General features: G+C 34.3%; 1 protein-coding gene across 8 annotated transcripts in view; it reads left to right on the forward strand.

The window, feature by feature from the left end:
• Window positions 1-22,294, forward strand: part of Cnot2 (CCR4-NOT transcription complex subunit 2) — a 110,320-nt gene that overhangs the window by 71,279 nt on the left and 16,747 nt on the right. For 7 of the 8 annotated variants that reach the window (XM_008830037.3, XM_008830035.3, XM_017797375.2 and 4 more), the window contains 6 exons: window positions 3,493-3,559; window positions 12,857-13,004; window positions 13,722-13,904; window positions 16,192-16,271; window positions 18,617-18,742; window positions 21,889-22,013. In XM_008830037.3, the coding sequence (XP_008828259.1) occupies window positions 3,493-3,559; window positions 12,857-13,004; window positions 13,722-13,904; window positions 16,192-16,271; window positions 18,617-18,742; window positions 21,889-22,013 (729 nt within the window). The remainder of the gene's footprint in view (window positions 1-3,492; window positions 3,560-12,856; window positions 13,005-13,721; window positions 13,905-16,191; window positions 16,272-18,616; window positions 18,743-21,888; window positions 22,014-22,294) is intronic. The other variant, XM_029562039.1, reaches the window with a different exon arrangement.

Genomic DNA, 22,294 nt, shown 5'->3' on the forward strand with positions numbered 1-22,294 from the left:
GTAATTATTTCTTACTCTTTTTTTCCCTTGTCTTTAAAAAATATTTTTTATTTTATGTGTATGAATGTATTGTTGTGTCATGCAGTGCCAGTGGAAGTCAGAAGAGGGTGTTGGATCCCCTGAAACTGGGGATAGTTAACAGCCATGTGGGTCCTGGGAACAGAGCCTGGGTCCTCTGCAAGAACAGCCAGTGCTCTTAACTGTACAGCCATGTCTCCAGTCCCAAAATAAGTATTTTAAGTTACAAATGATACTTAATAAATTTCCCATAGAATAAATACCCTTTTGGCTAAGAGGGTCTTGCACTGAAACCTTAGATTCTTAGCAGCTTCTGCTATAATTCATTAAATGCTTGCCACATATAACATATCTTACCTCATTTAATCTTCAATTCTGTGAGATGGCAGTGTTATTTTCTTGAAGGAAGTAAAGGCTCTTCTTCCATAGGTAAGCGAAAAAACCAGAATTCATACCCAAGTAAATTTCTGACTTTAAAATATAGTTTTTCTACTTATACTGAATTCTCTACTGTAATGTATTTAGTGGTCTAGATTTTGTGTTTCTAAGAAATTCCTTGCCGGGGAGGGGGCGGGTGTTAAGACAGGTTCTCCCTGTAGTCCCAGCTGACTTGGAACTCACCATGCAGACCAAGCTGGCCTTGATCTTGCAGAGATTCACCTGAATACTAGGACTAAAGGCATGCATCACAAAGCCTGGCTAGAATTTTTTTAAACAACTTTCTTCATTTAAATAATAATAATAAATTTCCTGTAGTCTGATAATAATAGTTGATGCCTTGCTAGGATACATTTTTAATTTATATTAAGCTGCCATGTTTCTATAATGTACTAATTGCTAATCTTCATATAGTGTCCATGTAGAAAATGATTCTATTACACACTATGGTAAATGGATCACCCAACAGCTTACATAACTTGGACTGGGAGCTATTGTTTCTACATGTTGGGCCCTTTTCTCACTCATTTTCTCTCAAAGGGCAGGCATGTTAGCACAGGAGTAATTCATTTGCATATCTGTCCTTTGTAGAAAATGGACTGAAATGTGTATTCTCAGGAGTTAAGTATTCAGTAGGCATAATCCTTTTAGAAGGTATCCATTTGAAAGCATTTACATTATTGATATTCTAAGTTGTATAATCATGCTGGCCAATGTCTTATATTTGAAACCTTGGGAGCAATTAAATTCTTTGATTTATTGTTAATAATAGCAAAGTCGTGATTCTTACCCATTTTACATAGACCTTTTGTCACTAGCTAAAGGTTTATATATTCTTATATACCTACCTACTTTCAATTTTTTTGTGTGTATAAAGTCTTTCTTGTTGATATGGAAGAAACAATGACTAGTATCTAACAGAAGAATTTGATAGAGCATCTTTTGATCTATTTTTTTATATGTGATAAAGAATATATGGCTTGTAAATATAATTGTCTAGAATATACACAACTAGATTTAAGAAGGATTATTTTTATGAGTTGATGCTTTATTAGGACAATCATTATTACAAGTGCTGCTGTTTTTAGAGTGGTATGTAGTTCAGCCCTACCTCTGGAAAGTATGATTGTACCAATGTTTAAAACAGCTATCATAATATATTGTAAACTTTAGAGTAATTATAACAACAAAAATTGTGGCATGAAAATAACATGAAATACTATATTATAAAGTTGTCATTATTTAAATGTTTTAGTTTTCCTTTATGAAAATCGCAAAGAAAAGAAAAAGATCGTCCTCTGCAATCATCATTTGCCACTCCCTTTTCCTTATGTTCCAACTACACTAAGATATTAAATACTGTTACTCCTGTAACCTTGTTTGTAGTCCCCAAGTGTTCTAATTTGCTGTTTCACCATTTCTTTCCATTTCGTCATTAGCTTCCTAATGCACGTTCTGATTTTGTCTTTTTCATAATATTTTTCCTTATTGACAGGTGTCTTTAAATGATAGTAATGAAGGCCCTTTGGAATTTAATTATTTATTATTACATGAATGTGTGTAACTGTGTGGATATATGTGTAACATGAGTGGAGGTGCATTGAATCCCCTGGAACTATAGTTAAAAGCAGTTGTGAGCTGCCATATGGGTACTGGGAACGGAACCCTGGTCCTTTGCAAGAGTGGCCTGTGCCCTTAACCACTCTATCTCTCTAGCCCCAATCCTTTAAATTCTTTTTTGCTAGTATTCTTTCATTTCCCGTTCTTTTTTTTTCCCCCAGCACGGGCATTTTTAATTTCCATAGATGTCATTAAATTGTTTCATGGATGATTTTTCAATTTACAAGTTCACCCACAATCAATAGGGCTAACTTTATCTCCTTTCCTGGTTGCTGTATTATCTAGTCACCACTATTTCTTACTATTTTTTCTAATCACACCATTAACCTTATGCTAACTGCATATTATTGGCCTGAAAGATCCCTCTTCTGTAACTTCCTCAAATGTTAGTCCCTACAAAGATTTACTGATCCCTCACTTTGGGTCAGAATGGTCTTTTTCCAATGATGCTTTATACTTTTATTATAGCATTTGCCACACTAAGTTTTGGGATGTAATTGTATAATTACTTCTCTTTCCCCACTAGATTATAAGCCTCTTGATGACCTGATCCATATCCTGTTAAATTAAAGGTTTTAGTTTTGGTGGTTGTATGAGATGGAATGTTCAAACATAGGCTTACACATCCTCATTTATTCAGCTTAAATATCTTTTCTGTATATGGCACTTCTGCATTTCTGCATTTGTAAAGAAATATAAAATTAAGCATAGCATGTTCTGTGAATGTTACATACCTCTAAAGAATTTGCAGTCTACCAGAAAAATGAGTCATTGTTGCAGTAAATTCAAAGGCACTATATAGCAAATGCCTTGAAATCTGTATCACTTACTAAAAATCTATATGAATCAGATACCATGTCTTGTGTTCACTTGTCTTTTGCTGTTGTTTCCTCTCCACTCTACTTAAGTAAAACTTTTCTATTAAGGTCATAGACTGAATTTGTTTTATTCAGTCTTTGTGAACATAAAATCAAATACTTAAGAAGTACAAACTTTTCTATTAAGGTCATAGAATTTATTTTAATGAATAGTCTAAAATCAATGCCAGTCTTAAATTTTTAAAACTGACTTTGATATTTTAGCTTTGTGCTTTTGTTAACCTAGTCTTTTTTTTTTTTAAAGTAATAGTGCTGTTAAGTGCTGTTATACTTCAGTGTAACTTTTTTAAGATAAATATTTTATTGAATTACAAAAGATTTTGATAAGGATTTCCTGTTTTCACAATTTGGTTTTATCCAGTGGTTTTATTCAGTTATGATTGTTTTAGGGAATGTGAAATATATATTTGTTTATGTTTAATGAAGAATGATCATGTGCATTGAATTTCATATTCATGGTGTGAAGTATAGATTTCTATGATGTGTCTACACTGCTCTCTGTTTTCTTTAAGCCCTAATTTAATTCATTTGTTTCTAGATGCTGGCATCACCATCCACATCAGGTCAGCTGTCTCAGTTTGGGGCAAGTTTATACGGGCAACAAAGTAAGACTTTTGTATTTATTCTGGGATACTTTTTATTTAAAGAAAAAATAAATCATATTAAATACAGAACAATCAATGCTGCCTTTGTGGGTTTATTGTAGTTTTTAACAGAAAAGGTAACTAATTTTCAAAAATTTGGTTTACTTTTATAGTAAACCTCATGTTGGGTCTTATTCGAAATTTGTTGTTTCTTGTATATAGCATACATTGAAATTCATGTTGGCATCTTATGTACATATATTCTTTACAGTATTTTTGAAAGGTTGAAAATTAAAAGTAGTCATCCTTTATGTTTTCAATTAGAGGAAGTTAAAAGATTTATTTTCTTGGATTTGTTAGGTTGTTTGGTTTGGTTTGATCTGTTTTGTTTTTGCTGTAAATCCATTATTTTGCAGCAAATTCTTTTTTTTGATTGTTTGTTTTTTTGCTTTAGCTCTGTCTGGTTATAACATCTGAATTTTTTAACTCACACTTTTTTCATTATCTAAGATTTTGTTTTATATATAAAGTATTAGTTTTAAAGCGCTTAGCACAGTGCCTGACGCATAGTAAGTGCTCAATAAATGTTAGCTATTATCATCACATAAAATTTTATAAAACTCTACATTATAAAATATTTTCACATTTTTTTTCAAATTAACTTTCCCAAATGGTACATATTAATAAAATTTTATCATCCTTTGTTAGTGTCAAAAAATCCGCTGATTTCTCATTGATGTTAATGGAGCGGGAGATAAAGTGTTATAAATTACCACCAAAGATTAGAGCATAATCAGGTAACTGGATAAGACATCTGATAACTATCTTAACCAGCTTCAAGTAAACTCAGTTGATTTGGAGTTCTCCCTATGTAGGGGAAAGACAGTTCTGATAGGTGTCACCACAGCTTGTCATGCTGCTTCCCCTGTACATTGATTTGAAAGCATAGTTGCAGGTGGGGGAGAAAACTTGCTTTGTATATATAAGCATTGCTTCCATCTGTTCTTTCTGTCTTACCTTTTATGATTTTCCTCCTTTGCTGTGGAACATAAGTTAATAAAGAATTAGTAAATAATTTCATATATAAGCGAGTTTCTTTTGAGTAAACATGAACTTATTTTAAAACCCTTTTATTATTTAAATTCAGAGTTGTTTATCCACAAATGTTTATCATACCTGTTGAGATAGTATTGAGAGCTAGTAATGCATTCTGTTTAGCCTGGGTTAGTATGGCTTTTACCTTTTTGGTAAGCCTTCCAGTTGAAATATCTAGCTATTTTAAAGCTATCTTCTATTTCAGTAAGACAGCTACATACAGGTCTGTTTCTTTTTAAAGGCTACAGTTTATCATAGTAGAAAGAAGATGTGAAATTGATTTTAAAAATTACATTCAAGAAACAGTTGTTAATTTTTATAAAGGAGAGTAGAAGTGATTAAAATCAGTTATCTGGACTTTTAAAAATCTGACCTAAGTTTTTAAACTTAGAAATGTGAAATTGCTTTGGGCAAGCTATAGAATGAATTTGATGTGAAAGGTAGTAATGTCCTTTACTTAGTAGATATTTACTGGCTTCCAGCTTACTTTAAATCATTTTGTTTGATGTTAGGACATATGAAGATTAGTGAGCAAATTTATTTTCTCTGAGAGAAGTACCTTAAGGATACTTACTAGTTTTTAAAAGAAGCCATATATGACAAACATTCCTTGTTGAACTTAAGATTTATAAAATCTATATTCAGTAACATTGATGAAGTAGCATTTTGAATGTATAGCTTACTCTTTTAAACTGATGTTTTAGAAAAGTATTAGCCTACTGAAAGATCAATCCTGGGGTCAACAGTTTTGAGCCAGGTGCAGTTATTTTCCAAGATACAAATTGTAACTTAACAACTGATGACAAAGGGCAGCCCATTCTCTGTTAGGAGAGACCCCAGAGGGCCAAATAGATCGTTTAATTGGTGGCTATAGTCGGAACAGAACAAAAACAAATGGGAGAACACAGTCTATCATGTGAGACTTAGGGGGTTAAAGTTTTAATTGTGTATGTTAGAATGATAAAATATGAGTGAAGACTTTAATGACAGAGATAAAAGAGTTAATAGTCGATTAAAAATATTATTCTTATGGTAATTTACTGTAATTGCACATTGAGGTTGATATAATTCAGTTTTTTTTCCTCCTAAGTACATTAAATACCACCATTATGTCTGTATTTATATTTTGTAAAGGTCAATAGGAATTTCTACTTTTTAAATGTAAGATCTACTGTCTGGTTTGGTTTTGTTGGTATGTCTGGGTTTAGGTGTGTTTTTGAAACAGGGTCTCAACTGTGTAGCTAAGCTAGCCATGAACTCAGGATCCTCTTGCCTGTGTCTTCCAAATGCTAGGATTACCATGACTCTTGTTCTGTTTTATTTTGGGGGGCTGGGTATTGAACGCAGGCCCTTGTACATGCTAGGCAAGCACCATAACATTTCTGTGCTCTCAGTCCTTTCTTTAGTCTTGATTTTTAAAAGTTAGAGATAGAAGGGGTAAAGAAGGAAAGCTGTCTTCTCTAGAACTAAAATTTGCTGAAATTAAACAGTAAGGGTAGGGGATCTTCTTGAAATGGACACAGAAGTATTTAAGCCTATATTTTTCCAGGTCTGGATAGTAATTATATAGTAAGACATGTGGTACCCAGAGAATACCGGATTAGAGGATTATATGACTTCAGGTTCTAGGGTAATGTGATTGTGTCTAAATATATAAGTAACTTTTCTCCCAAGGGCTAATGTGAATACTATTCACCAGATGATAACTCTAGAAGCCAGTAAGCATACTGTTGTCTTCAAGTTTCATGATATTCTATACTTGTATTTTAAATGTGTACATAAGATTTGAGTCCGTCTTGTGGGCTTAAATGTTCTTGGACAGCTTAAATGTACTGTGTCCAAGTAGACAGAAAACCAGAAATCCATTTCTTCTAGGTCTTCAGTGCATTGAAATTAGTGGTTGTGTAGTTAGAGCAACCTTTCCTTACTTAGGAATAGTATTTATAGTTTTGTAACTGGAGAAAAGAGAAACTTAATATTGAGCCCCTCCTATGTGTGTATTATATCTAGTTAATTAGCTGTCATGATGGATCCATTATAGACATTTGCGTCTGGATTCTGAAAGTTGCCAGGCCTCTAGCTGAGAAAAGAAAGGAATCCTCCTGGGATTCAGACTCCTGGATTGTGGATGATGACACAGTCTAATTCTTCTCTGAAAAATTGCTTGCTTTGTAGAAAGAGAGTATAATTGGCATGGTTCAAAAGTAATGCTATTGATATTAAAGCAGCCAGTTTGACATATGCTTGTTGAGTACCTGTCACACATGTCATGCCCCTCTAAATACTACAGATGTGTGCTGACCACTGCTGTGATAGTTAGTCCTGAATAAATTTTACATGTCTAAATTACCTTTGTGTGGTCTGTACTCCACTTATGACAAGGACTCAGTAAATATTTGCTGACTCTATACTGAGCAGGATAAGTCTCTTACATATGATCTGATAGTTTAAGCATGTCGGTGATTGTATTATGAAGCAATGTAGGCAGTTGGAGTTTTCTGGTTGCTAAATTGATATCAGACAGTAAGTAACGGTCTTCTTTTAATGCCCACATATTTCAAGATCTTCACTACTTTCCACATGAGAGATCAAAACTATATCATAAAATTTTCTCCATAAAATGTCTATTTTCTGGTGAAAACTATCGCTTCATTAGGCTCATTTGTTGGCTGTTCCCCCCCCCCCATGGGCATGTTAAAATAAAAAACTAATATTTCACTGTTTACAGTATATTCTATGAATTACCTTGTTTAAGCTTCACATTTCCATGAGAAGTTAAGGAACTTGCAAGGTTATCTAGATGCCAAGTGATAGGACCAGAATTAGTTTACTTTGTAAGAACAACTCTGAGCATGAGTTAGAACAGATTTTCTGAAACCTAGAAGCTTAATGTCATTATTCCAGTGAATCATTTGCACAGAAATTTCTTATGTTAAATCCACAGATGCCAATAATCTCCTGAATTGTCTACTGAAGGTGTTGGGATAGGATTTATTTATTCATGATGTATTGACTGCTAACCCTAAGTATGGTATTCCAAGATCTAAGCAAGAATGTAACAGATAAAGTTCCTGCTTTTATAGTGTTTACAGTCAGTGGAAGGAAACAGAATAAACATACAGACAGCTGAGTAAATAATATAATTCTAGTGCTGAATACTGCAAAAGTTAATGGGGTGGGTGAATGGGCTTAATATTTTACATGGATCAGGCAAAGAGAGTACACTGCGTCTAAGGAGGTAAAATTCAAATGGAAACCTGAATGTTAAGAATAAGAGTCCCTGGTCTGATCTTGAAGGGAGCTCAGATATAGGAACAGTAAGCATGAAAGTTCTAAGTCTCAAAACATAAAAATGAACTTCAGCATGTTAAAGATGGAATGAAAAGGCCACTGGGAGGGAAGGAGGGAGAGAGGGATTACTTGTCTTCATTTTCATATAGCTTGTTATTCTCTAAGACTGAACTGTCATGCCATTTCTGTCCACCTGACTTCTCACCCCTATACCACTACTTACCTACTTAAATCATTTTTTGTTATTGTATTCATACAGTCTCCAGGAAATATTTTCAGATCCCAAATGCACCCTTTTCTGAAGTCTAAGTTAGTGGTCCCTTATACACACACTCCAGCACTTTGTGACACATTGCCTCAGTCCTAACACTTATATATTCATTTTAAAATAGTTTTCTTAACCTCTAGTGTAGAAGAGAAAGTATTCTTAGTGGGGGAATGCTATGAGTTGTGAAGGTACAGGGACAGATTTGAAGACACGTGTAGGGAATGATGAATAAAGATTATTAATCATACGTATAGTATCTAAGCAGTAGAAGATTAGAATCTTTTGAATCCTGACAGAATTCTAAAGACTAAGCTGTGATTGGATTTAATACTGTAGAATGGTGGCTCTCAAGCCTTGGCTACACCTAAAAGCAGAGGAAGTTTTAAAATTCTGCCCATGAATTCCCCAAACTCAAACTAGGTCACAATTTCTGAGATGAGACCCAGTTATTAAAGTTCACTGGGAAATATAAAAATTAGCAACTGCCATAAAAGTAGAAAGTAATATTAATTCTAAAAAGGCATTGAAATAGGAGTTAGAAGTTGAATTGTTTATGCTTTGTTGTTTGTGATCTTGAGCAAGAAATTTTAATGGCTGGTTAGATTTCTTCATCTGTAACTTGATCTCTAAAGTTTTTTTCTGTTTATAAATTTCTTTGAATTTTATGAAGAACGTAGTGAAAGAATTTTGCAGGGACGCTTGAATAAATGCAGGACAGGTTGGAGGTAAATAAGACCCTGAAATTAAGAACCGCCTCAGTCTGGTTTTTTGTTAGTATGGCACAACAGAGAATTTCTGCAGGAAGCTGACTGCTTTAGGAATGAAAAGAATTTCAGAGCTTAATTTAAGTGCTTAGTATTGGTTGCTGTAACTGAGTATTTTTCATCTAACAGGTCTTAGTAATGTTTATCTATAGGAATATAGTAAGCATAGGCTGGTACAGCTGTCATAAATATTTAAGAGATTTTTTGTTAATCTGTATAACATAATTCATTAAATACTTAAAATTTTTAATTAAAAAATGTTTGTGTGTGCAAGTATGTTTGTGGGTGTGTATATGCCACCATGCACATGTGAAGGGCAATTACGAGAGTCAGTTCTCTCCTTCTACCATTTGGGTCCTGGGGATGGAACTCAAGCTAAGTCATCAGGTTTGGAGGCAAGCACCTTTACCCACAGAACCATATTGCCAGTCCCCTAGAATATTTTTTAAGTCAAATTTTTTAGAATTTTTATAAAAGAATCCATAAAGAATTTAATTCATTCTCTAACTGCCTTAGCCTCCTGCCAAATAATAGGTAGGAACCTAGAATATCTTCATACTGACTTCCTGAAAGCAAAGATTGATCCAGAACTGTAAACATGTAAATTGATTTGTGTTTGTTTTATTTTTATTCCTTGTGTGTAAAAACTGGGATGAAGGAATAAATGCCTTCCATGTTGATTGTTTTAAGAAAGAAAGGAAAGGAGATAAAGGAATAGCCTAATGCCTGATTGTTAGGGGGTCAATAAATTTTTATTTGTTCTCCCAGTTGTTTCTGCACAAGCTCATGTACACATACTTCTACTTATATTGTACCTCTGTAGTGCTTTATGCCACTTCCAACAGCCTTTGAGATTTTTTTTTCTTTTCTTTTTGTAGCTTGTATGCCATATTATTATCCTGAAGCTTTAGAGAGATGACTTTGTATTAATTATAATTAGTAAAAGATATTTTCTCTCTCCCTGAACCTGTCTAGTTAATAATAGTTTGACTCAAGTACCTCATATGTAATGACTAAGTATATTTTCTTTCATAAAAATATATCTTCTTATGCCCCCATTCAGTGCTGTTAATTTTTTTAAAGAATTTCAGTTTTTAGGTTCAATTAACCCCATTATAAAATATTTATGAATTGATGGTATAGTTTATAATATGTACTTTTCTCTTTTGATCTTTCATGTGTATTTCAACAAAATGAAACAGACCTTTTGAACTTCAGCTGTTTTTATGAAGATGAATTTGACACTAAAATTTATTTTCTTTGCTTTTTACTATCTTCCTCCACCACTCTTTTCGCTGTAAACACAGATAAGCCAATTGTTGCGTACCTTACCCATTCTTGTTTCCTTTTCTAATAAATGCAGATTATGTCCAGTATATAATGTATTGCTGAAGTTAAGAAATGTTTAATATATACTACAGAATAATACAGAGTTAAAGTGAACAAATCTCAGTGAGTCTTTTGTAGGCTCTAATGATTGTTTTGTTTTAAGGCCAGAAAGATACTAGATTTAGGGGGAAGTACAGGCTTATACTGAGTGATGAATGTATGAAAAAGAAAGAAAAGTGAAACGAAAGAGAAAATCAGCAAACAATAAGATGAGTGAAAATAGAGGAAAAGAGAAAAAGATTTGCAGTGGGTGGGTGGATAGAGGGATGGATTATAGATATCCAACAAATAGAAACATCCAAAAGAAGGTTGGAGAAAGAAAACTGGGTGAAAAGCTTTGGAATTCATTGGGCACTCACATTGTTAGCACAGTTGTCTCGCATAGTTCTGCCCTTCAAGAATGCTACAAACTAAGAGATCCAAATTCTAGTCCTAGTTCCTTGTGTCGCCTTGGAGAAGTCAGTTAATTTATCTGAGGCTCAGATTTCTTATCTGTAAAATGTGAACATTAGGTGATCTTTAAGATCCAAAAATATATAATTTTGGAGATGAGTAACTGGAAAGTACATTCTTATTGGAAATTGGTGTCTAGAGTTGACCTTACAATACTGTTTAGGAGTAAGTTTTAGGTACCCTGAGGTTAGGATCCTTTTCTGTTTTGTCTGCTGCTCTATCCCTAGCAGCTAGTATAGTGCTTGCCACATAATAGGCATTCAGTAACTGTGTTGAACAAGTAATATGAAGTATAATTTTGATAGTTCGTTATGAAAACCACTCATGGGACCTACAGGAAAACTGGTATGTTTTAGCGGGGGTGGAAAGACTGATTTCTTGTGAAGAAATCTTGAGTAGGCCAATTTTTAAAAAATACTTTATTATTTTTATTTCATGTGTATGGGTGTATTGCCTGCGTGTATCTAAGTGCACCTGTGTTGTGCAATGCCTGTGGAAGTCAGAAAAGGGCATTGGATTCCCCTGGAACTAGAGTTACAGTTGTTAGCTGCCACGTGGGTGCCAGAAATCAAACCCAGCTCCTCTGCAAGAGCAGCCAGTGCTCTTAACCATTGAACCATCTCTCCAGCCCCTGATTTTTAATTGTTTATTCTTCCTTATTTTGTCCTGGATTCAGAAAACATGACAGCAACCTGTGACATTCTCAAGGTCAAAAAACTAAGCGTGGCTAGACACAAATACAGTGACTAAGCCAATATATGATCTAAGTTACTACCCTTCTAAGTATTGTAAAGAAATTCTGAGGTTCCCAACTTTCAGATAGCTATCAGTGAAGCCTTTTTGAGCACTTCAGATATGTTGTACCAAAAAATAAATTTTGCAAGAATGTTTAAGAGAAAATAATATGCAGTATTTAATTTATTTGGAAGGTATAGCCTCACACTTCAGGTCTTTGAAGTTCTTGGACCCAAAATTAAAGCAGTAAGGAAAAATAACATCTCAAATCCCCAGCAGAGTTGTCTATTTACTGATTACATCTTTTTACTTTAACTTCTCATTAAAAATAACTTTGATTGACCAATGCATCATTCTTTAGCACATTGAAAACAGAAAGCACTAAAAACACATGGGTCAGAAAGGTAGAGAAAGGAAGGCATTCATAGACAGATAGGATGACAACATAAGTGATAGCTATGTGTCTTGTGAGATAAGGAGAAAGATAAACATGTGTAGAACACTAGCTATCCATTCTTAATCTCAGAATGATTTGTTTTTTATACTGTCAATAAAAGTCAGTGAATGTGTCATACATTTAAAAAATAAGTTTGTCCAACTGGTTAATATTTTTGTGTTTCATATCTGAATGGCAAATCTCAGTAGTCTTAAAAATTACATTTCTAGAGCATATCTATCCCTGATGTGTTAGGTAAATATAGGGTCATTATACTTGGAAATGTTTTCAAAATGACTTCAGTTTTGCTTTTTGTTTTTTTTATCCTAAAGCAGGTTAAGTTTTTTAAAAACAACTGCTAAATGTTGTATGTTGGGTTTGTAAAAATTGTAATGCTCTAATATATGTATATACTAACAATAGAGATTTTCTGTAAAATGAGCTTACAAAGGGTCATATAAACATTAAAGATATTACAACAAAGTGGGAATAATTGTTTTTCTGTGTACATTGATTGCAAATTAAAACAAAACACACGAAATTTCTTAAAGGCATATTTTCATGTGCCAATTTCACAAATATGCCCTTAATAAATTTGAGAACAATGTCCATTCAAATTATTGTGGCTTCTTATTTGTTACAATCATTAGCATAGTTTATTGTAAAATAGATATGAAAAAATACAAAGATACTCAAATATTAATTGTTAGACTAGAGCTTTTTGTTAAAAATCAGAGTCCATTAGCAGTGAATTGAATATTATCAATTTAAAATTTGCATATTATATTAGGTCATTTTAAAATGTTTTAAATTGCCAACTCCAGAAGATGGATACCAATTTCATTCCTGATGGCAATGAATTTCCTTCTTCTGAATTTTTTTATTAGGTGCACTAGGCCTTCCAATGAGGGGAATGAGCAACAATACCCCTCAGTTAAATCGCAGCTTATCACAAGGCACTCAGTTACCGAGCCACGTCACGCCAACAACAGGGGTACCAACAATGTCACTTCACACGCCTCCATCTCCAAGCAGGTATTTATTGATGGACCAGAATATTTTCAGGATGTATCTTTGTAGAGTAAGCAAGCTTTTTATTTTTTAATAAGGTAATTGATTACTTGATTTTCTGGTTCAGTGCCATTCACTAAGAAAAAATACCATGCTCATTTTATTCCATTGCAAAGTAATAAGCACAGTGTAAGGTGTTTTCATCCTGTAGCTAGTATTCTAGTCATCTGGGTGAGTCAAGGGTTAATTGCCTCCTGGGGAGCTTTTACAGAACCTGTGTACCTCTTCCTCAAAGATGTTCAATTTAAAATTACTCCCCCAGATAGTTGTGATCCTTGCTTGCTCCTTCACCATACATCTATTGCTTAGGGAGAATAAAATAAAACAGATAATGTAGATTATGCATATTAATATCAAGATGATATAATGGCATGAACTTTGAATGAAATTATGCTAAATATATATAGGATACATTTGTAATTTATGTCATAGTTACCCAATAGTTTTCATATAAGATAACACCTTATTTAGTTCCACTATAATTTGCCCTTTTTTACTTGTTTATACTTTGATGTTCTGTTCAAAGAGCTAGAATGACTAGACAAAATAATTTAATAAAAATTAGGAATACAACTTGAAAGTATATTTGAAGTTCTAGGGATTAGAGCAATTGATTATTTATAGAGCATTTTAATGAGTGATTATAGAGAGTTTATTTAGTGTAATGGACTTCTTTTTCAGGGGTATTTTGCCTATGAATCCTAGGAATATGATGAACCACTCCCAGGTTGGTCAGGGCATTGGAATTCCTAGCAGGACAAATAGCATGAGCAGTTCAGGGTTAGGTAGCCCCAACAGAAGCTCGCCAAGCATAATATGTATGCCAAAGCAGCAGCCTTCTCGACAGCCTTTTACTGTGAACAGGTAAGATGTTTATTGATACTGTGTATAATTGTCTTTGGGGATATCCTCAGATTTGCCTTTTCATACTCAACACTTTGTCCTTGAGTCTTGGCTTCTGTCTCATAAGTTTGTTTCATCATACATTTATGAGCAAAAATTCTGTTACACATCACAACTTTTAACCCTCCCCAGGATAAAACCACGTTCTCTTTAAAATTAAGTTTTATTTTACAAAACACATTAAATCTTTTTGTTGATGGAAGTATTAGACAGGGTTTGTTCTTAGGTTGTCACCAGGCAAATTTGTATTGATGTGTCCCTCCTTTATTAAGTAAGGTTGGTCACCTGTGTGGTAAGAGTTCTAGGTTCATGACTGTGACTGGAGGGAGACGTGCTTGACCACTACCGCCTTGCACCAGTTATACTTTGTTTCATTGTCTTTGAACTAAAACACCATTCTGTACTCAGGTTACTTACTAAGGAAAGACTTTCTACAAGTATATCTAGACTACTTAAAAACAGTGTTGCTGTAAATTTGGTGTCTAAAGATTCAAAACAAAAAAAAATGAGCTATTGTGGTTTTTCACTCCTTTTTATACTGCCCATTGCATGTACTGTACAAATAATAATAAGAATGTTCCATTTTGTTTCTGTGTTCAAGCTGTGCGGGTAATGTGAGAGTTGTATCTGAAATTTAAGACTTGCAAAAGCAGCATTTAAATTTGAGTCACGTGTCATGTGTACATTTATACTTAATTTTTATGGGAGGCTATAGAGAAGAAAGAAAGGACCTTGATCTGGTTGCTGATACCACACCCATCTCATTTAGTTTCTTCTGTCCACTTGTAAGGTCTCCTCGAGCATGGGTGATCAGCTCTTTTCCTTTTCGATCATCAGCCCATAAACTCCAATTATTGAATATAGGTTCTTCAGTATTTCTTCTACAGTTTTATCCCTCTTTTAAGTTTCTAAAAAATTATTTGTAATGAGTCATTACAATTCTTCCCTCTCTGGTAGCTTCCTAACTGTGGCTTGGGCTTTATTACATCTTCTTGCATTCCTGCTCATTGAATGTATTTTTAAATTGAAGTTTTTGTCTTTCTGTATTTTTCATATTTTAATTACCAAAATACTGTGTATATAAAGCGTCAGTGAAATATAAATCTCCTAAGCCCTGCTTAATTCTTTCGTTAATAAGTTGTACTTACTATAAAATGTTTTCATCTGAATGCTTCATGTTTGAGGTTACTGTTTGAGGTTACCTATATAATCAGTAGTTCCAATGTAATAGTAAGCAAATGTTCCTATTTACTTACCTGTGCTTCTCTAGAATGTTGTTTCACCAGCTGCATAGCTTATCAAAAGTTGGCTATAGTTCTACAGATTTAGGGAGAGAAGTTACAGCTGTCATCTTCAAAGAGGTTAGCCCTGCTCTCCGCTGGTATACTAACCTATCAGAAGATTATTTGGAGTTAAAGATACAGTTTCATTGTAGAATCTACATTAATAATCCTTATTGACACCCCTAATTATTTGGCCTTCCCTCTGAATTCAGCTTCATTTTGTTTTCCTTCTCATGCTTAGGCTTCTACAGAAAGGGGGGCAGTGTGGCTATTTATAACTATTTACAAATTCAAGTTATACGTTCAAAATTAAGAATTATAGAGTTTACTGTTAAGTAGATGAAAGCTAAACTACATTTAGATAAGAATGATATGTTTTAGAACACTGTGTTCAATGAAAGAAGCAGCACCAGGTCAACTTAATTCAGACTAATTCAACATTTAATGAGTGTCTTGAACATCATTAACTCCAGTGGACAGAGACCGCAAGGAAGCATAAGACATGGATTCATGAAGTTTATGTTTTAGTTGTAAAGATAGGTACTGCACAAGAGAAGATTTAAATTGAAAAATAATAGCAAGCTTCACCAATAAAGGAAGAGCCGGTATTCAGGAGGAATAGCTTAAAGCTACTTCATACTTTTGAAACATGGATGTCTAGTGTCCGGCAAGGCAGCTCACCAAGGACATTGAATGGTGCCCTTAATCTCTGTTTTCTTCAACATTCATAAATAAATTCTTAAGTTTTTATTTTTAAATTAATTTGGTTAAAATGTTTTGGTTTTTACATGTTCATGGAAGTTTTAAGAAAAGTTTTTAAATAAGTAAAGAAACTAAGAAAAATAAAATTAGTGTTGGTTTTGAAACATTTGTTTTGTATGAGGAGATCAAAAGTATATACTTTTTTCTTCATCTCAAAGTTAGTATTCTTACTGTATATCTAAAATTATTTTCTATGTACCCAGTATGTCTGGATTTGGAATGAACAGGAATCAGGCATTTGGAATGAATAACTCCTTATCAAGTAACATTTTTAATGGAACAGGTAAGCTTACTCTGGAGCTAGTACCCTAATAAAAGTATGGTAGATCTCTGAAACACAAGCAGTTCAACATACTGGTCTTTAAATACTACAGGATTTTGTTTTAAGTGGTAGAATTTAATTTAGTGAAAATCTGTCAGGGATACATTTAACTAAACAGAAGAGAGAGATTTAAATTTGCACCCTTCTCCTCCACTTGGCTTGTAATAGAGCAGTTTGTATTGTAACATCAGGATTTTCTTAACATCTAAAGAAAATGTAAACACTAATATAGTCTACATTTGTACTTCAGGATCTCTTTTTTTTTTTTTTTTCTCCCTTCGAAACTTTTCCTGTCCTTAGCTCTGTCACTATGAGGAAGTAGTGTAGACTAGGTTGGGTGGGATGACATTTTGATTAGAGGCTCCGATTGAAGAGAATCTTAAAATTGTTTTTGGGTTTTTTTTTTTTTTTTTCTTCCTCAATAGCTTTTATCTGTAAGATTCAGATTTTAGCTACCTGGAAACAAATTCTGATTTTGATGGAAAATTCATTTAGATTATTGGTTTCTCATAGCAACTGCTTTAGATAGAAGAGAACAGGGAGCAGTATTACTGGTTTGCTTGGCTTCTAGAACCTTTGATGATAAGGAAATAAAGACTGTGATCATACTCGCAGGAGCAAAGTTAAACAGGATTATTAGGAGTGAGATATAGGGTGTCAGGTGAAATAACAATTTTTGAAATAGAACATATATGTAAGAAGCATAAGAGAAGATTTGAAAGGAAATGTTTGTGGGTGTAGACTTTTAACTTCTAAGTGTTAGCAGTTAGGTTTTAGGAGTTGCTCAAACAAGATTAAAGTCATGAAAAAATGAGATTTTAGCATTTGAATATTACAGTTTTTTATACACAGTGTTAAAATACTATGCAATAATATGCTTCATTGTTTTAAAAATGTACATTTTTTTATTCTGGAATATCTGTGAAATTATACTACTTATAACATTTCAATTGAATTGTGTATGTTTTTATACACATAAAATTTCAGACTTTTAAATTCTTACGTTTTATATGAGAAAAACTATTTTCAAGTTTTTTCCTAAGAGTATCCATCTGGGAAGTTAGAAGTTATTGGTTAAATATATTCTCATGTAATATATGAAAAATTTAAAAATTGCACATTGGAAGACCTAAAGATGTATATTGAAAACTAATGTATAGTCACAAGTTTAAAATTAAAATATAATCAAATTATTCAAGAGATATTTTATAAAACTTTGTCTTGTTTTATTCATATTGTACTTTTAATTGAAAATTCATAAATTTGTTCAAATACTGGATATGAATGACTATCCTTACCCTGTAGTTTTAAATTATCACCTGCGTTGTTGTGTTAATATAGTCCGTTGATTTTTTTTTTTTATCAACCACTTTAATCTTAGGGTAATAGCTGAGATTCTTTTAACTATGAAATTTGGAGAGAAATAAAAATTAATTGGAAAATGTCAAAAAGGCCATTGTTTAAAATGGTTATTAAGCCAGATGAAATAGAAGAAAAATATAGCTAAATTGTAGCTAGAAAATTAATTGCTTCAAAAATTAGAGTACAAGATTAAGAACACTAAAAGTTTGAGAAAAAGATTAAAATAGACAAAGTAGAGAAGTTGGATTAAATTTTTATTTCAGAAGATAGGCTGATTTAAAATGGATAAAACAAATTCTTACTTATTCAGTGTATTTATTGAGCGCCTACTGTGTAGCAGGTAGTATAAACTTCTAGGTTTTGGTCATTCCTTTACTTCCCATCCACTCCCAGAAATGGGAGATTTCCACCCCTGCTGAGACCTCACATAGGCATGCAGATGTAGACATTTTTATCTCTGGCTAACAGTGCACAGGGTAGAGCCCTCAGGGCTTCTCTATCCACTGTCTGCCTCAGCGTCTTGCAGACATTTGCAGGAGGTAATGTCATTACATCTTGTGTAGCTAAAGCTCCAAACATTCCAGATACAACTTGCATCCAGTTATAATGAAAAAGCAGTTATAGCTTAGCAGCCTACTTCTTGTTACCTAACAAGATATAATTTTAAATTGCAGTCTTCCTTTGAGGTTAATAATGTATAGTCTTACCCTTTATTCTGTATCTTGAACCTCTAGAATTTGGGGTTTAAAAAATGCTGCTTGTATGTTGCTTTCTTCAGTTGTTGAGAAATTCTTTGACACAAAATCAGAATGGCATATACCTGCTACAGCACTATGCATTATTTAAGAAGAAGGCACTGTTGTTTTCAAATTGCATTTCAGATTTTATAATCTCATTTTAACTGTTTATGGAATCAATAACTCATATTCTTTCTTATTATTTAGATGGCAGTGAAAATGTGACAGGATTGGACCTTTCAGATTTTCCAGCATTAGCAGACCGAAACAGAAGGGAAGGAAGTGGTAACCCAACTCCATTAATAAACCCCTTGGCTGGAAGAGCTCCTTATGGTAATTAAGCTTTTTAGTAATGGCCAGTGAAGTTTTCAGTTATGCTTACATACACACATTGGGGCATCTGTGTGTGTGTGTGTGTGTGTGTGTGTGTGTGTGTTCAGTTCAGGTTAGTGTTATTTTGTCAGAATTCATATTTGAAAACATTTTGTTTCCATACGTTCATCATAGCATAGTTTAATGGTAAATTTTTGTATAGAAATCTAAAAGTTGTCCTCATTGGTTCCTAGACGTTATTTTCTTCTGTCCTCCTTGCCTTAGTTTACCTCACATTTTGCTGTTTGCCCTGTGTTCGTTGATCTCACATTTTTCAAAAGAATACATCCCTGGGGCTAGACAGATGGCTTAGTGGCTAAGAGCACTGCTCTTGCAGAGGACTAGGTTTGGTTTCCAGCACCCACATGGCATATCCGACGTTCTTCTGACCTCTGTGGGCACAACATGGTACACTTGCACGCAGACAGTACATTCATGCACCTTAAAAATAAAAAAAGTAAAAGAAATTTTTTAAAAACGAATACACTGGGGGTACAAGGAGACCCTGTCTCAAAAGGACAAAAAAAAAAAAAAAAAAATTGACATTTGCCGGGCATGGTGGGGCACGCCTTTAAGCCCAGCACTCAGGAGGCAGAGGCAGGCAGATCTTTATGAGTTCAAGGCCAGCCTGGTCTACATAGTGAGTTCCAGGACAGCTGGGGCTACAGGGAGACACTGTCCCAAAAAGACAAAAAAAAAAAAAAAAAAATTGACATTTGCCGGGCATGGTGGGGCACGCCTTTAAGCCCAGCACTCAGGAGGCAGAGGCAGGCAGATCTTTATGAGTTCAAGGCCAGCCTGGTCTACATAGTGAGTTCCAGGACAGCTGGGGCTACAGGGAGACACTGTCCCAAAAAGACAAAAAAAAAAAAAAAAAAATTGACATTTGCCGGGCATGGTGGGGCACGCCTTTAAGCCCAGCACTCAGGAGGCAGAGGCAGGCAGATCTTTATGAGTTCAAGGCCAGCCTGGTCTACATAGTGAGTTCCAGGACAGCTGGGGCTACAGGGAGACACTGTCCCAAAAAGACAAAAAAAAAAAAAAAAAAATTGACATTTGCCGGGCATGGTGGGGCACGCCTTTAAGCCCAGCACTCAGGAGGCAGAGGCAGGCAGATCTTTATGAGTTCAAGGCCAGCCTGGTCTACATAGTGAGTTCCAGGACAGCTGGGGCTACAGGGAGACACTGTCCCAAAAAGACAAAAAAAAAAAAAAAAAAATTGACATTTGCCGGGCATGGTGGGGCACGCCTTTAAGCCCAGCACTCAGGAGGCAGAGGCAGGCAGATCTTTATGAGTTCAAGGCCAGCCTGGTCTACATAGTGAGTTCCAGGACAGCTGGGGCTACAGGGAGACACTGTCCCAAAAAGACAAAAAAAAAAAAAAAAAAATTGACATTTGCCGGGCATGGTGGGGCACGCCTTTAAGCCCAGCACTCAGGAGGCAGAGGCAGGCAGATCTTTATGAGTTCAAGGCCAGCCTGGTCTACATAGTGAGTTCCAGGACAGCTGGGGCTACAGGGAGACACTGTCCCAAAAAGACAAAAAAAAAAAAAAAAAAATTGACATTTGCCGGGCATGGTGGGGCACGCCTTTAAGCCCAGCACTCAGGAGGCAGAGGCAGGCAGATCTTTATGAGTTCAAGGCCAGCCTGGTCTACATAGTGAGTTCCAGGACAGCTGGGGCTACAGGGAGACACTGTCCCAAAAAGACAAAAAAAAAAAAAAAAAAAAAAAACCAAATACATCCTTGGTGATTAAAATGACTATGCATTGAGGCGTTTCTTTATGCTAGAGTTTCTCTCCATTCACTCTACGGGCATGGAAGCTGAATAATTCTTTGTAGAAAAGGGACTTGGGGATGGGGCTAATCTTGTTTATATAGAGTAGCAATATTCCTAGCTTTGGCCTACTGTGTTCTAGCACCATCTAGTCTGCCCCCTGTTGTGCCACACACATTTACAGACATTGATCAATAACCCCTTGAAGAAGAAACTACTCATTGAGAAGCAATGCTTATAGATTTGTATTGTTTTTCAGATTCTTGTCCATCATTAATATCCTTCATCACTCTTTTTCACTGTCTTCTAATAAAGAGATTTGGTTGGTTGAGCCTGAATAAAAATGTTGGAGAGGAGAGGACCATATGTGATAACAATAGTGATTTAGACAAAGTAGCCATACTGTTTTTTAAATCACAATTTTTCTTTCTTGGGGAGATCTGGTAGAGCCTGGTATGACAGCACTTAGATGGTTATTTCATCAGTTAAAGTAGAACTAATATGTTCTCCGTTATCAACCAGTATTTTCAATTTCTGTCCTTTCTGATATAAATAAAAATACATAAAGAGAAATTTTGATTGCTCATATTCTAAAGTTTCCAAGTTGGTTTTCCAAAAAATAAAAAGTCATCTGCCCCGGAAGTTGAGTACCTAGCTACTTGGTTCTCAGTTCAGACTCTAATGTTTTTAACCTTTCCTCATAGGTCCTTTTTTTCATCCTTTAATCATTCTCGTTGCTCTCCTTGGACCATCTCTAGTTTCTCCATTTCGTTCTTGAATTGTGGAGCCCCAAACTGGATATTGTTCTCCAATGAGGGCCCGACTAATGCCAAGTATAGTGGGAGAATTATTTCCCAGTTCTTGCATGTTTTACATCTATACATGGAGTCCAAGAAAATGAGAAATAAAGTGGAATTGTTTTATAATTGATTGCAATTTGCTCACTCTGTAAGTCACTTTCCAGTAGAATAATGACATATTCTTTTCAATTAAGTTTTATTGTGTTCATTTTTGTTTGACAGCTAACTGGTAATGATTACATCTAGTGTGATCTTTAAAGCAAAATTTTTGCTATTACCATATCAAATCCTATTTTAAGCACTTACATATGACATTAGATTAGAATTACAGGATTGCTTTGTGTGTTGACTTATTCAACAATAAATTAAAAGTTAGTTCTCTATTATTATCCTTAATACTAATTTTGAATTATTTCACATTATACAAAGCCTTTTGGTATATTATCATGAGGAAAGTTAACTTTTTTTATAATGTGCAACAAAATACCATAGATTTAATTATAATTTTCTGGATTATTTTCATTACCTAGTTGGAATGGTAACAAAACCAGCAAATGAACAATCCCAGGACTTCTCAATACACAATGAAGATTTTCCAGCATTACCTGGTTCCAGCTATAAAGATCCAACGTCAAGTAATGATGACAGTAAATCTGTAAGTAGCTGAGGCTCTTTATTTGTGAGTGGTATAGTTTTCTTCCCTTCAGATTTATATTAACTGTTCCTAAGTATTATTAAAGAACTATTTATTTTGAATAATGTATGATAATCTAACTTCTGAAGAATGTGGAAAAGCTTTATAACGTAGAAGATAGCCTATTTTTTTCCTATTTCATATAGGTTTGCAAATTTCTGTTGAACTTCTCAGAGTTAATTTAGACTTTTATTGTAGTCCCTGTCAGCTGGATCCCATGAAGTTTGATAATATAGCCTTCT

The sequence above is a fragment of the Nannospalax galili genome, unplaced genomic scaffold (genome assembly GCF_000622305.1).
Source record: "Nannospalax galili isolate Female #2095 unplaced genomic scaffold, S.galili_v1.0 scaffold74, whole genome shotgun sequence".
Taxonomy (NCBI): Eukaryota; Metazoa; Chordata; class Mammalia; order Rodentia; family Spalacidae; genus Nannospalax; species Nannospalax galili.